This window comes from Papio anubis, unplaced genomic scaffold, assembly GCF_008728515.1.
Source record: "Papio anubis isolate 15944 unplaced genomic scaffold, Panubis1.0 scaffold409, whole genome shotgun sequence".
Lineage (NCBI taxonomy): Eukaryota > Metazoa > Chordata > Mammalia > Primates > Cercopithecidae > Papio > Papio anubis.
In genome coordinates this window covers 23,504-39,933 of record NW_022164257.1, presented here as the reverse complement: position 1 = coordinate 39,933, position 16,430 = coordinate 23,504, and the positions used below count along the sequence as shown (strand labels likewise).

Here is a 16,430-nt window from a genome sequence, read left to right as displayed (position 1 = left end):
TTCAGCCTCTCAAGCTTCATGGGACCCAACCAAGCCTGGAGGCCACAGAGGCAGGTGTCCTCTCCCTGGACATGGGAAGGAGAACATCCAGGTACAGGGAGCAGTTTCTGGGCTGTTCCAGTCTGACCTTGGAGGGGCCACAGAGAAGGGTGGTGCAGCAGAAGGTGTGTCTGCTGCAGAGGGGCCTGCCAAAGAAGAGGAGTCTCTTCCCCGGTTTCCCTCCTCCATTGTTGTCTCCGCCAACGCTGGCCTCCAGCGCTGCAGCCGCAGATAGTCATGAGAAGGCAGATCCGACCACACCACTCCTCTGATGACAGCAGGCTGCTGTCACCGTGGGATAAATGAGCTCTGTCATGGGTGTACAGCGCCATTACTTGCCCGCACCTACCCCTATCTCTGCAATCAAGTTGTTTATTCCGCCCCTAAAAAATACTGATGTAAAAAATTTTACATCAGTGTTATTGTGGGGCCTTTGCTTTTGCCATTTCCTCAGCTTAGTGTACCCACCTAGGACCTCCTCTCATCTGACTCACCTTTTTATCCTTTCACCTGCGCTCAGATGCCACCCCAAAAGGCCCAGTGCAGTGCCCCATCCTCTGGGACAGAAGCTTCCTGTGTCCACACATCTTGCTTAGCAAGTCCCACGTTATGTGGAAATCATCGTTATGGCTCCATCTCTTCCCTTGACTCTGAACTCCAGTGAGGGCAGGGACTGACTCTCATATACCTGGGTGGTTCCAGAGGCTGGCACAGACGGAACTGGAATGAACTAGAAAAGAGTTTGAGCTGTATCTAAATGGCATAAGGGTTTGTGCGTGGTAACGACCCAATCCAAGTTGCTCAGGGAACAGGATAGGGCCAGGAGGGGGAAAAGAAAAAAAGGAACTTTTTTTAAAAACAAAAGGCTGGTGAGCTCCTTGGATCAGAAAATAGGTCTGAAACCATGTGTGTGCCTCCCACGCCCAGTGCTAGGGAGCGTGCCCTGTTAAAGTGGTGAGTTGCTTGACAGCTGAAGTAGGGATGATGGATTAGGGATAGGGAGAGGTACAGAAAAAGAAGGGAAAGAGGCTTGATTGTTTTGTTGGCCCACCAAAAACTGCTGCTTAGGATTGCTGCCATTGATTGAAATTGAATAAATACTAAGCATTTCATTTATTCCTTCAGTAAATATTACTGGGTACTCACTATAGGCCAAGCTGGAGAATGTCATAGCCAACCCTTATCAAGTGTTCCCTTTGTGCCAGGCTTGAATAGTTGTCCCCACAACCCCACAGGGGAAGAGAGATGGCAAGAAAGTATTTGCTCAAGGTTGTGCAGCTGGTGTGCGGCAGAGCCAGGCTTTGACCCAGGCCCGCACATCCAGAGCCTGGATTTTTAACTGCTTTGCTCCAGTTTTGCCTCTGAAGAAGATCAAACAAGACAGCACTCCTGTCTTCCTGAAGCTAGTGGAATTTCTTAACAGGTTGTCATTTTATTCCAGCAAATTCTTATTATAGAAACCAGCTGGTTATATTCAACATTAAAAAAAAAAAATTAAATCCTGGAGGAATGGTCCTCCAGAAGGCAAAGGAGAAACCACATCTGCCCTGAACCAAGCTCACACAAATAATACCCAGCACATATGCAGCTCATTTCTAGGTCTTTTTTTTAAAACTTCCTAATATTTAATTTAAAAAAATTTTTTTTAATTCCGTGGATGCAAAATTTGGCAGATAGAAACAGGATGGAGTGGGTTGGCAGTAATCTACATGTGGGAAGAAAAAAAATGTAGTGAGAAAAAATAATTAATAGTTGGGATCTATTCAAATTCACATTATGTAAGGAGGGCTCTATTTTGGTTGGGTGAATCATCTTTTTTATTAAAAGGGAAATTATCAAAAAGTTATGGCTGTCCTAATGCTGAATTGGGGGAAGCAGCAATAATATTGATGTAAAATTTCAAAGTAAAATACTAAATAAAATATGCTCACAACTCTGGGCCGATAGAGTCTTATATAAAAGGCCTATATGGCCGGGTGCAGTGGATCACTCCTGTAATCCCAGCACTTTGGGAGGCCAAGGTGGGTGGATCACGAGGTCAGATGATCGAGACCATCCTGGCCAACATGGTGAAACCCGTCTCTACTAAAAATACAAAAATTAGCTGGGCATGGCGGTACGTGCCTACAATCCCAACTACTCGGGAGGCCGAGGCAGGAGAATCCCTTGAACCCGGGAGGTAGAGGTTGCAGTGAGCCGAGATGATGCAGCTGCACTCCAGCCTGGGTGACAGAGCAAGACTCCGTCTCAAAAAAAAAAAAAGTCCTATAACTATAAGAATTTGGAAAATTCAATCTGTTTTTAAACTTCATTTGATGTATTTTGTAAAGAACATATCTGTAAAAGATGAATATGCTGTTTTATGGCAGTAAATAATGCAATGTTTTAGCAGAAGCAATGGCATAATAATTGAACATTCATGTAGCACTTTAGAGTTTAGCAAGATTTTTGGGTTTTTTGTTTGTTTGTTTGTTTGTTTGTTTAGACAAGGTCTGGCTCTGTCACCCAGGCTGGAGTGCATGGCACAATCTTGGCTCACTACGACCTCTGCCCACTGTGACCTCTGCCCCCCTCGGCCTCCCAAGTAGCTGGGATGACAGACATGTGCCACCACACCCAGCCAAGTTTCTGTATTTTTGGTAGAGACAGGGTTTCACCATGTTGTACAGGCTGATCTCAGACTCCTGAGCTCAAGCAATCCACCTACCTTGGCCTCCCAAAGTGCTGGGATTAGAGGTGTGAGCCACTGCGCCTGGCCTAGTTTAGCAAGTATTTTTACAGTTTGGATTTTCACAAAGACTTTTAGCCCATGTGCAACTTTGCTCTTTTATCACAAAGAAACGAGGCAACTAAAAGGAACTAAAACTTCTTGGAGAAGCAGCTGATCTTAGGGCAAGGATGGGGAAGGAACAGTGGAAGCTTGGAATGAGAAGTGCTCAGACTATGAGGGGGACATGTCAGAAGGTCACGGGAACCTGCTTGACGGGGCTCCCCGTTACCTGGGACAAATTGAGGATCAAGGTCAATAGTATTAGTAATGGATTACAACCTCTTGAATAAAGTAAGAACCCATGAGTCTCTACTAATATAAATGAGTGAATAAATAAACAACTGGGAGAGGAGGCAAAGCTCCTCCTTAGAAAGCCAGCTAATGAATGCAGAGGGAAGGGTGGACTGAGAAAGATCACCACTTGCCAGCCATCATCACAATCACTCATTCAGACCAGAATCATTAGCAGTATTAAATTAAGGCCATTGAGGTTTGAGGGGTAACACGACGTTTATATAGTCTCAGAGTACCTCCCTAACAAGACACTTTTCATTACAAAAGGTGAAATGGTAACTCTCCAGTGGAGAGACCTGGCAGGTGCCCCCTTAACCAGATGATCCCCAGTGACCCCACCGGCAATGGGACTCCTGTGCCCAGGCGGGAGGCAGTGACATTAGCTCAGCACCCCATCTCTGTGTCCCTGCCAAACGTGTTTTACCCAAACTAATCTCAAGGAAGCATCAGACCACATTACAAGAAGGAACCAAATAACTGGGGGCGCAATAAACATGACAACTGAATTCAATCTCTGACCATGGATTTCCTTTTGCTGTGAAGGTTATTATTTGGATAATAGGCAGTATCTCAATAAGTCTGTAGATTAGTATTGTTTCAGCATTAATTTTCTAATTTTGATCATTACGCTTTGGTTATTTAAGAGAGTTCTTTGTTTTTAGGACATACACACTGAAGCATTTTGGGGAGGGAAGGATGGGAGGAAGGATTTCCCAGGAAGGGATGCTGCTGTCATAGAACTCAGACCACAGAGTTGGCCCCTCTCGGCGCAGGCTGCCAGTTGAAGGGAAATGAGCCACAGCCCCGTCAAACCTCAGCAGCTCCCTGGGAAGACATGAGGGGCAGCTGCCTTGCTTCTTCCCGCCCTGTTCCTCTGTCTGTTTGCCTAGGCTGTTCCCCGCTGAAAATGCCCTCTACCCTCCTCACCTGCCTGGAGAAAGGCCAGCTTAGAGGTTTCACTAAAGGAGATGTAGATGGAGAGTTCAGAGCCCTGGCTTCTCCTTCTCACATAGCCACCAACAAGAGAGGGAAGTGGGGAGTGGCCGCAGGATCCCTGCAGACCTCAGCGTCCTCCCCTGCATGATGAAGGGTCTGGACCAGCTGGTCTTTGTGACTTTCCAGCCATTTCCTACGAACTTGTCCCTCTCAGACTCATGAGTCTCAGCTTATCTACAAGCCCCTAGAAAGCTCGCCCTTTCTAGAAAGCCCGCCCTTTCTAGAAAGCCTTTCTAGAAAGCCTTAGAAAGCTGGCCTCAGGAAAGAAGCTGTTGTCCCAGCCCTGAGAGATTGACTTTTGGATCTCCTTTCTGGTATAAGTGGTGCTATGAGTGGATCGTGTGTTCAGACTTTTAGGACATTGCACTGATTTCTGTGGACGGTAAGTTTTTCAGTAAACTCACAGGTGTGCAGTTTGCAGACAGCTTGCTTGGCAGTTCGCTGGTTCATTCTTTCCTGCGCCATGTGTATGAGGTACCTGCCACGGTCCAGGCCGGTGCTAGGCACACAGAGGGTCAGCTAGACACAGCCGGGGCTAGAGCCGCAGGTTGTACCTTATAGTCCTCTTGGAACAGTTTTGTAAAGTCAGTTTTCCTTGTGATGAGAGAGTGGTAGGCAGGAGAACTAGAAGCCCCACCCTGGTTCGCTGGTGGTTGTATGAACTTGTCTTAGCCAGATAACCTCTGTGAGTCTCAGTTTCCCCACCTGCTAAATGGGCATAGCAGTCTCACTCTGCTGCCTGTCCTGCCCTCCTCTTCGGAGCTGTGGCCGTTAAAGGGAAGAATTGTATGTAGTGCTTTATGAATATGAGGTGGTCTTGTTGTTAATCCCTCAACATGCATAGATAAAAGTGCTTTGAAAAATATAGGGTCTTAAAGAGAGAATGGCAGTGTCGTCTCTACCCTCTACTGATCTTAAAAGAAGGAGTACTGCTAGGATGTAATGGTAAGGAATCAGGGAATCAAGCTGTGGCTTCTTGTGGAGGAAACCCATGGGGCTGCCTCCCTGTGCGGAGCCTGTGTCTGTGCTGTGCCAGCCCAAAGCCCAGAACCTGGTCCTTAGCAAGGGGACTGACTATGGCCTTGTCCTTCCAGTGCACCAGGTGGCGGAGCGGGTAGAGGCCCTGGGGCAGTTTGTCATGAAGACCAGAAGGACCCTCAAAGGCCATGGGAACAAAGTCCTGTGCATGGACTGGTGCAAAGATAAGAGGAGGATCGTGAGCTCGTCACAGGTAGGTCACACCTGCTGCGTAATGGGTGAGCGGGTTTTGGATTTTATAGCTAAGGGGGAGGAGGGCTGTCCCTTTCCAAAAGCCCTTTTCTGATCTTTGTAAGACTTTGCTCATTCTCCAAAGGATGTGATTTAGCATAAAGAACTCTCTTGCATACTATAGAACTTCACTAATTTGGGTAGATTTGAAGTTGATAATAGTTGAAACAGTGTAGATGTAGTTTAACCAGTGTGATGAGCCACTGAAAATAATTTCAAAGTCTTATTTGTAAATGAAACCATTTTTTAAATAGTTTCTTTTTTTCCCCCCTAAATTGAGGGCATAAGATTCTATCAATGACTTTCTTTCAATTTAAGGCGTTTAGCAATTCTTATGTCGTAAAGAACAATGTTAAGATACATATCTTGTACAATTTTAAAAATCATATCATTTACATAGTTTATTTTATATATTATTTATTAGTTATCTATTACTCCAAAAAATTACCCCAAATTTAGCAGCTTAATAATCTCACATGGTTTCTGAGAATCAGGCATCCGGGAGTGGCTCCGCTGGGTGGTTCGGGCTCAGGTGGTTTGTGAGGTTGTGTGAAGATGCTGGTCGGGGCTGTGGTTGCCAACAGCTGAACTAAGGTGGAGACTCACTTCCAGGGTGCCTTGTTCACATGACTCTTGGCTGGAGGCCTCAGTTCCTCACCATTGGACCTGCTCACAACATGGTAGCTGGCCTCTCCCAGAGCGAGTGATCCACAAGAAGGGGCAGAGGCAGGGCCATGCTGTATTTCATGACCTGGCCTCAGAGGTGACAGTCCATTGCTTCTGTTGTATTCTGTTGGTCACACAGAACAACCCTGATATAAAGAGGAAAGAGACTATAGAAAAGTGACTACCAGGAAGCTGGAATGATTTGGACTCCAAGTCTCACTTGGAGTCTGGCTCCCACAGCTTAGTACTTTTGATGTCTATTTTTATGTAACATGTATTGAACATAAAGCTATAAACTGAAGTCACATGAGATATTCTATAGGCTGGTTATGGGGCTCATGCCTATAATCCCAGCACTTTGGGAGGCCAAGGCAGGAGGATCACTTGAATCCAGGAGTTCAAGACCAACCTGAGCAACATGGTGAGACCTCGTCTTTACAAAAATAGAAATAAAAAATTAGCTGGGCATGGTGGTGCATGTCTGTAGTGCCAGCTACTTGGGAGGCTGAGGTGGGAGTATTGTTTGGGTGTAGGAGGTCGAGGCTGCAGTGAGCTGAGATTATGCCACTGCACTCCAGCCTGCGCAACACAGTGAGACCCTGTCTCAATAAAATAAGAGATCTTCGGCCGGGCGTGGTGGCTCACGCCTGTAATCCCAGCACTTTGGGAGGCTGAGGTGGATGGGTCACCTGAGGTCAGGAGTTTAAGACTAACCTGGCCAACATGGTCAACCATCTCTACTAAAAAATACAAAAATCAGCAGGGAATAGTGGCGGGAGCGTGTAATCCCAGCTACTCGGGAGGCTGAGGCAGGAGAATCTCTTGAACGTGGGAGGCGGAGGTTGCAGTGAGCTGAGATCGTGCCACTGCACTCCAGCCTGAGCAACGGAGTGAGAGTGTTTATTTTTTTCTCAAAATCTTATTTTTTCTATAAATCATATTTTTATGATCAGCATAGTTTTCCCCCAACCCCTGCCTTGTGCTCAGTTTTTCCAAAAGCAGGTTGGTTTGCTTTTTTATATAACCCTTGTAAAACTGGATATACTCTAGAGAATCCACAGACTGTAAAGTCTGTGTCAGTTTTGCGTTTGATAGGACAAATGTTATTACTCTCCTGGATTACCTACAAATCTAGTATGTCACATTGCACTTGCTTTTTTTTAAGATCAAAATTAATTTATCACTTATGTATTTTACTACATTAAAGAAACACTGGAAAATAAAAACCTTTTACTCCCACCATCCTGTCACAACCATTATTATTACTTTTTCTTTTTCTTTTTTCTTTTCTTGAGATGGGGTCTCACTCTGTTACCCAGGCTGGAGTGCAGCTCACTTCAGCCTTGACCTCCTAGGCTCGAGTGATCCTCCTGCCTCAGCCTCCCAAAGCACTGGGATTATAGACGTGAGCCACCTTGCCCTGCCTGTTATTATTATTTTAGAGCACTTCTTTCTAGTCTTTTTCAAGAGCTTATTCTTACAAGGTGCTTCTCAGGATATCCACGTTGCTCTCTAGCCTTTTGACTTAAATCCAGACAAGGTAGGCTTTGTGTTGGGTTTTCTGTCTCTCACATACTGCTGTTGGAAGGGAGGACCTTCAGCAGGGCTGGGCACACCCTGCCCATCCTGCTCTGTTCCAGAGCTGGAAGAGGTGGATGTGGGTGTGGGGAGGAGGCTGGAAAGCAGGAAGCCTCTGGAACAGACTTGGACTCATCAGCAGCCTTCCTGCTTCAATGCAGGAGAGTCATCACCCCAGCCACGTGGGATTAAGGCTTGAGGGTAGAAGCATATTTTCTGTCTTGGTACATAGACCCCTACACATAAATCTGTGCTCACCGAGGAGACCACGCTTAGTTTAATGAGACCCCAGAGCACACAGTGGGTGGCACACACAGGGACTCCAGAGCACACATTGGGGGACAGGCAGGCAGTGAGGTGGAAGAAGCCCCTAACGTGGTCGCTGATGTGGGCAGTGCATGGAACCAGTCCCCAGCCATTAGGGGCTCCAGGTGCGGAGGACCCCATGATACAGGCGTGTAGCCCCACTCCAGTTTCTGTGCTACAGGCTTATCGAATCCACCCCACACATTGTGTGGGCCATTTAGGCAGAAATTAAGACCAGAAGAACTAATGTGCTTTGGAATCTTAGAAGGCCCCAAGCCACCAACTTTGACCTTGCTTCAGGGCCCATCTGCCATGCATGGTGTTAACACAGAAATCTTCCATCAGATCATGCAAAGCAAGCAGCTGTGTCACTGCAGATCCAATCTTGCTTCTGCCCTTAAGTGATGTTTTCCATCCATATCTCTGCCACCTCATTCACCAAAATTTGGCCCCAAATGGCTTGAGTTATTACAAAATCAAGCCTGCCATAGTGGCTGTAGATTTCCCGTCCCTGAGGATCCGATCTTCTTCCACTGTCTGCCCAGCAACCTGCATGCCACGGTCTGGGCAGGGGACTGCTTTGCAGGGACCAGGGCTCACATGGATTTACCTCTGATGGGTTTTCATTACAAATAGATGATGCTATAGTCACAACCCACACCCACGGGAGGCCACAGCTGGGTTGCCGTGAAAGTGGCAGCATTCTCTGTGGCAGGGCCAGCTCTGCGTGGAAAGCTGGCAGGGAGTGCTGTTTGCTTACTGAACAGCTGCCCACAGGGGTTCCCACCACGATGGCGCATATTGCACGTTGTTCTCAGCGTAGGTGCGAAATGTCAGAGCTGGAGCTGTGACATCTGTGAGCCCTTGGAGGAATTAGACTGATCTCAGGCCCATTCCGCCCCCCTCCGCAGCTGTCCCTGGCAGAGAAATGGACAGCAAATGGGGAGAGGGGTTCCTGGATGGTGCCGTGGGGACCATGGGCTCCAAAGCAAATGGGAGAAAGGACAAAGTAGCGGAGATGTTGTAGGAGAAAAAGATTTATTATTTACCTGTCAGGTCCCTAAAGGTAATGTCAGGTTTATCTTTCCTCTGTATAATTTGTTGACATTCAGGGTATGGCGGGTGATGATAGTGTACCAACAGTTTGTGCATGGTTTGTAAATGGTATGAAAGAAGTGTCTGCGTGTTGTTTCCTGTTGTTGTATCTTTCCAAGGAATGTAAGGTTGAGATCCTTCGGCTCCACTGGGACATCCAGCCCCTCCCGCACTCACTCCGCTTCTTTTTATGGAAGGTTAGGGGGTCTTGATTATCCAGATCCTCATTCCGGCTTTCCACGTCACACTGCCCTGCTGGACACAGCTTTTAGGAGGAATTCTCAGCAGTAATATGTAAGAACTTGACAACCTCTGAACTGTTTGCTCTTCTCCCTCCAGGATGGGAAGGTGATCGTGTGGGATTCCTTCACCACGAATAAGGTGAGGCATTGTTCCCAGCCACCTTAGGCACTTCAAAACCCCAGCCTAGTTAAAGGTGCTCTGGTCCAGCTGCCCAGCCCTGTCCTGATTTTTCTCCATGTGTCCCTGCAAGCAGTTTTCTCTAGGGATGGCCCATCCGTGTTTGAACAGCTCAGCCAGCCCATTGCAGCCTTTATTCCCCTCTCACCCCGAGAGGACTATTAGAGCCACTATAGGGGCTGCCAGTACCAACACAGAAATGGGCAGAGCATGGAAAACTTGCGTCCACGTGTGCAACTACATGTACTATTTGTCTTCTGAGTGATAAAAGGCACCGAAATCCTCCATTCCCTCCCCTCTGTTTGACCGGACTCCATAGCCCTGTGGGAATGAACGCATGGAGGGTGGGGAAGATGAGGCTGCAGTGGAATTGGGCAGAGCTACCCTGTGATGCAGTCTGATCCCCTTGCAAGTCTGGCCTGGGCATGCACAGCTCAACTTTTAAATTTTAGCTCTTAATGAAAGTTGAAGACCAAAACCTACGTGCAGGTATGCTGGCACACCTGCATTGCATTGGCATTTACAATAAAGAGTATTGTGTATTAAATAAGAATTCCTATATTTCTTTAGAAAGCCTTCCTTTATGCTGTGAACAACATGAGACCTGTCTCTGTCTCATAGTGAACAGCAGCCATATTCCGCATTGTCTAATGTGTTTAGTCACTGTCGTGGGAAGCAGCTGGTGACATGACCTGGTCAAGTGAGGGACCAGAATCATTTTGTAGAGTCAAGTCCCTAATGGTCAGTCCCCTGGGGAATACAAATGACAGCTTAACAATTTGCACAGGGCTTTGCTATACAGCGCCTAGCTCCCTGGAAGCCTCCGTCTCTCCCAGCACTCCTCAGCATCTTCTGGACTGTGCAGGAGTGTAGTTGCTTCTGTTTACACCTTATCATGGCTTAGAGCACAGACTGATTTCTGGGGAGCCAAGGGTGCCACTTGTGGCCCGTGGCAGGGAATACAGCCATTACTTGTGAGGAAGGGGGCCCGGGATACCCTGTGCTGACAGTGGCTACCTCAGCTCGTTCTCTGGAGAGCAGTAGATTATTCTTGGCCTCTGAAAGCCTACGAGACTGCTATTGACAGTAGTATTTGGGCAGGCAGTATTGGGGCCTGTGTTTCCCCACAAAAACACATATAATTATAACAGAGAAGAAGACCAGCACTTGAGTGTACATTGGAAGCATGAAGAACTAAGCGCGCCCGTCCCTGGCTGCTGGCTGGCTGAGTCACCCCTGTCCTCCTGCACGCAGATATGCAAACAACAGAGCCATATTTCCAATACATCTGAGCTTGAGGTCTTATTCCCATGGGAGACGTGGACCCTGGTCCTGGTTCCACCACCACCAAGATGTGCGACCGCATGCAGGCCAGCCGCTGGTGCCCACGGTGGTTCTTGTTCTCCCTGTGAAGCCAGAAGCCAGGGACTGTCATGCTTAGTTCTTAATATTTCCATGTTACCAGTTCTCATTGTCTGTGAGCACAACTGAAGATCGCCTTCCCCTCCCCGCACCCATTCATACCTTCCCTGGGATGGTTTAGGTCCCACAGTGGACACGGGCTCTTGCAGACTCACAAGTAAACAAACTGAAAATACATCTATAAAAAGTCATTCCAGAGTGTATTTTGAAAATGGAAATCAGAGTAAACAAGGAAACGTATGTATCTGAAAGGAGATTTGGGCATACCTTTCAAAGCAAAGGGGCCCTGATACTCAGGCAGAAGAACAAAGGGAGTATGACATTAAGAAGGAAGTAAAACATGAAGGGTTTTTGTTTTGTTTTGCTTTTGCTAGTTGAACTTTTTAACTTGTCGAATATGTGACATAAAGTTGATTATGAGAGTCCCCTCATAAGTCTTGAGCCCATCTTTACCCTATACCACTTCCTTTTGAAACTAGAATGTAATTCATTAGGCATCTGGTGATTTTATTTTCTGAAATTTAAACATTAAGATTTTTGTGGCCAGGCACGGGGGCTCACACCTGTAATCCCAGCACTTTGGGAGGCCGAGGTGAGCAGATCACTTAAGGTCAGGAGTTCGAGACCAGCCTGGCCAACATAGTGAAACCCCATCTCTACTAAAACTACAAAATTAGCCAGGCGTGGTGACACATGCCTGTAATCCCAGCTACTCAGGAGGCTGAAACAAGAGAATCGCTTGAACCCGGGAGGCGGATGTTGGAGTGAGCTGAGATTGCCCCACCGCACCGGAGAAGGGCAAGAGGGTGACACAAAAAAAAAAAAAAAAAAAAAAAAAAAAAAGAGTTTTGTGTGGAAGTGCTAGTTGTCCACTCTGTGCTGTGTTTCAGGAGCACGCGGTCACTATGCCCTGCACGTGGGTGATGGCATGTGCTTATGCCCCGTCGGGATGTGCCATTGCTTGTGGGTAAGTTGGAGCTACAGCAGCTTTTCAGATTTTGTGTTAACCATAAAATACTGTTCTCTTAGCAAAAACAAACAAACAAACAAGAACTCGTAGTTTTTGTAGTTTACTTGTGAAGCAGCATGCTAAATCCTTCCCTGAACCTGGTCAAAGGAGAAGCCGTAAGCTGGCACAGTGGTGCCTGCTTGTAATCCCAGCCACCTGGGAGGCTGAGGTGGGAGGATCACTTGACCCCAGGAGTTCAAGTCCACCTTGGCAACAAAGCAAGACCCCCATCTCTTTAAAAAAAAAAAAAAAAGAACCATAAAACTCTCTTTCATAATTATTTTCATTACAAACTGACAGTATGTCAAACCTATCTCATCTCTCAAACCTATCTCCTCTCTCAAATGCTTTTGGCAGAACTATAAACGTTGCAAACATTTTGGAAAGCAACTTGGTAATATCTGTCAGAAGCCTTGAAAAACTGATAGCCTTTGATCTGGTGACTCCACATCCAGGAACTCATTTGAAAGGAATGATCCAAAACATAGAAAAGCCATATGGACAATGACATTAATTGTAGTATTTTTAAAAATAAAGCAAAAAACACCAGGCGTGATGGCTCTCGCCTGTAATCCCAGCAGCACTTTGGGAGGCAGAGGCAGGAGGACCACCTGAGCCCAGGAGTTCGAGACCAGCCTGGGCAATGTGGTAATAATACCTCGTCTCTACAAAAAAAAAAAAAAAAAATCTAATTAGCTGGGTGTGGTGGTATACCTGTAGACCCAGCTATTCTGGAAGCTGAGGTGGGAGGACTGCTTGAGCCTGGGAGGTTAAGGATGCAGTAAGCTGTGATGATGCCACTGTACTCCAGCCTGGGTGACAGAGTGAGACCCTGTCTCAAAAATAAAATGAAGCAAAAAAAAAAAAAAAAGGAAAGAAAAAAGGAACCAACATACCCATCCAGGAAAACTTAAGTGAATTGTGGTACATGAATTGAATGGAATATCATACAGCCATTAAAAAGGAAAATTCTTAATTACACTATGTGAAAAGGGCATCAAGATTACTAGGAAGAGTGTGACTTATTCTCTATTCTATTCTCCTGGAGCTCAGTTTAACAGGTTTGGCAATGAGAACTGAAACCGACATAATTCCTGGTCCCTGTGTTGAACAGTTCTGAGACCATTCAAAATATTTCTGCCACAGTATCTGAGCCATGTTTTTAAAAAGAGGCATATTAGGCCAGGCGCGGTGGCTCACGCCTGTAATCCCAGCACTTTGGGATGCTGAGACGGGCGGACCACGAGGTCAGGAGATCGAGACCATTCTGGCTAACATGGTGAAACCCCATCTCTACTAAAAATCGGAAAAATTAGCTGGGCGTGGTGGCGGGTGCCTGCAGTCCCGGCTACTCGGGAGGCTGAGGCAAGAGAATGGCGTGTACTGGGGAGGCGGGGCTTACAGTGAGCCGAGATCGCGCCACTGCCCTCCAGCCTGGAGACAGAGCGAGACTCTGTCTAAAAAAAGGAAAAAAAAAAAAAAAAGGCATATTATAAAGGCTGGAGGAACTATACCAAATAAAATAGTAGTTCTTTCTGGATGATGGGACTATGGGAATTTTTCTCTTTATAATCAGGAAGAAAGAATTTTATTTTAGAGAGGACAAGCCTGAGTCCCCAACCAAACGTTTTGGCGCCCTCTTCAGCCAGTCACACCAACCATCTTCTCCAGTGTCCCCACCCTTTGGGTGGGTGTTTTGGGGACATATTCTCATTCTCCTTCCAGTGGCCAAGACCACATGTCCCTTTGGAGCCCATGTTCACATACATGTATTTCACTTTTTTTTTTTTTTTTTTTTGAGATGGAGTCTCACTCTGTCACCCAGGCTGGAGTGTAGTGGTACGATCTTGGCTCACTGCAGCCTCTGTCCCCCAGGTTCAAGCCATTCTTCTGCCTCAGCCTCCCAAGTAGCTGGGACTACCGGCATGCACCACCATGCCCAGCTAATTTTTGTGTTTTTTTTTTTTAGTAGAGATGGGGTTTTACCATGTTGGCCAAGGTGGTCTCGAACTCCTGACCTCAAGTGATCTGCCTGCCTCGGCCTCCCAAAGTGTTGGGATTACAGGTGTTAGCCACTGCACCTGGCCCATATTTTTTAATTTTTAAAATAGCTCAAAAGTGGATTATGTCTCCACTTTATAGATGGATGCCCGTATTTGTATAAAATTTATTACCATCTACTTCCTAAAAGGATAAGAGGTGCTATAATAAAAGATATATATGTAAACATATATATACACACACACATATATATATATTTGTACTACATGTGTAACACATCTATTAGAGAAAGCAAGCAAGGGAGAAATAGGCCACAATTATAAGGTTGGTGCAAAGGGGTTTAGCCAACTACAGTTAGCAGGCACAGTTCCAAGAGTGCCCCTTACTTCAGATCCTGGCTGCAAATTTGAGGGTCCCCACAACCCCAGGAATTCTCTAAAACAACTCTCCAAACTCATGAAAGTGCTGTACTTACTCCCACAGTTTTATTACAGTGGAAAGATACAAATTAGAACCAGCCAAAGGAAGAGACCCCTGGGGCAGAAGCCAGAAGGCATCTAGACATGGAGCTGCCAGCCATCGTCTCCCTGGGGTGGTCACTGACAGCACTGTTTCCTCTTGGCCACGGTGTATGATAATACATGCAGAGTATTGCCAGCTGGGGAAGGTCCTCTGAGCCTTAGGTGTGCAGAGGTTTTACTGGGGCTTGACCACACCCTGCCTGTGTGGTTTACTTTTAGTCTCCAGTCTCTCTAGAAGTTCGGGCAGATACCTTTAGTCTCAAGTTCCTCTGGAGATCAGACCTGATATGACGCATCCGAAAGCCCCCATCATAAATCACGTCATTAAAGTGGTGCCCAAAGCCCCAAGCAAACCAAGCCACTCTTACCATGGAGGACATTCCAGGGGCCCAGAGATCACTTCCAAGTAGCTGAGGGCAAAAACCAGACCTCTCCTGCAGTGTCAGTTCTTCACTACTCAGTAGGAATCTTAAGTTCTCCATGTTTTTTTAAATCCTAGGGTAATACATTTCTAATTGGACATGAATTTTAGCAGATGCATAGAGCTGGATGTGTTACATAATCCCTCAATGTCCAATATTGAACTATTAGATACACAGTTCTAAATTGTAGAAAGAATATATTGGGTAGGCCCTTCTGCAATGTATAGTAAATATGGTAACAGTGAACAATGTCTTCAACAGTAGTTGAGGAAGTGATGCTGTGGCTGTTTCTTAATTTTACCCTCACTAAATGGAATGCAGCACAAGAATTCCCATGAGGGTAGTGGGATGGAAGGAAGAGAGCAGCATTACCAGGCCCAGATAGATAGCTTTCTGGTAACTTAGCTTGGTGCAGACACAGAGTTCAGAGTGGAGGGATGGCTGGCGCCCTGATCTTTGTCATCTCTGTTTCCCCACCCTGCCATGTGGGAGGTGCTAGCACCTTTCCTGGCTGCCTCACTGGCTGTTACAGGGGCCAACGCAGAGGAAGTTCAAGGTATGAACACTTATGAAGGCATTTTTTAAAATGTGGGGGTCCAGTGGATGAGAGAGCGTCAAAGATGAAACTAATACTCCTTATCGCAGGTAGAAGTACCATCTCCCCTTCCCAGACCTTTCCCAAAACTGCTAAGAGCAGCTGTGATTCATCTGAGTTTCTAGTGGCAAGTCTGACATAACATTTCCCAAACATGACTGTATGACATCCCTGCAACTGTATTATCACATAGACCTGCACTGATGCCACATTCTCTAAATGTCATCGTAGGTAATAATGGGGTTATTTTTTATCTTAATTTACCTGGCTCCTGGGTCTCTCACTCAGTTGTTTCCAAACTTGAAAGCTAAAACCCAAATGGTATTGGCACAATCCCCTTTCCCCAAAAAATGTGTCAATTGATTATATATACAAGTATTTCTCATTTAAGAGCCGTATCCCCAAGAAGCTTTCATTTAGGTATTGTATACTTACTACGAGCTCCTGTGTACAAGGCACTGGGCCAGGTGTCATCATGGATTTCGAAGATGAATACGTAACCAAGATCACAACATTAGTTGGGTACTAAAGCAGAGATTCAGCACTGGATGCATCACCCTGCAAAACCTTCCTGCTTCTCGTACCAGTGCAAATAACCCTAAGTAATAAGTATCTCAACAGAAATTACTCAGGATGGGGAGGACATATCCCAGCTCAGGGGTCAGGGAGGACCATAGTCCACAGCATGCTTGTCCCTTACCATAGTCTAAGTGCAAATCATTCTCTGCACATTCTTTTTTTTTTTTTTTTTAAGACAAAGAGTCTCACTCTGTTGCCCAGGCTGGAGTGCGGTGGTGTGGTCTTAATTCACTGCAACCTCTGCCTCCCAGGTTCAAGCAATTCTCCTGCCTCAGCCTTCCAAGTAGCTGGGATTACAGGTATGTGCCACCCCGCCCAGCTAATTTTTGTATTTTTAGTAGAGTCAGGGTTTCTCCATGTTGGCCAGGGTGGTCTTGAACTCCTCACCTCAGGTGATCTGTCTACCTTGGCCTCCCAAAGTGCTAGGATTACTGGCGTGAGCCACCAC

The 16,430-nt window shown here is 46.3% G+C and overlaps 1 protein-coding gene across 1 annotated transcript in view; it reads left to right on the top strand.

Annotated features, from left to right (window-relative positions):
• The window catches only part of GNB5 (G protein subunit beta 5), a 55,571-nt gene that overhangs the window by 17,074 nt on the left and 22,067 nt on the right, over nt 1-16,430 (top strand). The window contains exons 2-4 of the mRNA XM_031662128.1: nt 5,194-5,330; nt 9,353-9,394; nt 11,746-11,822. Coding sequence (XP_031517988.1) covers nt 5,194-5,330; nt 9,353-9,394; nt 11,746-11,822 — 256 coding nt within the window. The remainder of the gene's footprint in view (nt 1-5,193; nt 5,331-9,352; nt 9,395-11,745; nt 11,823-16,430) is intronic.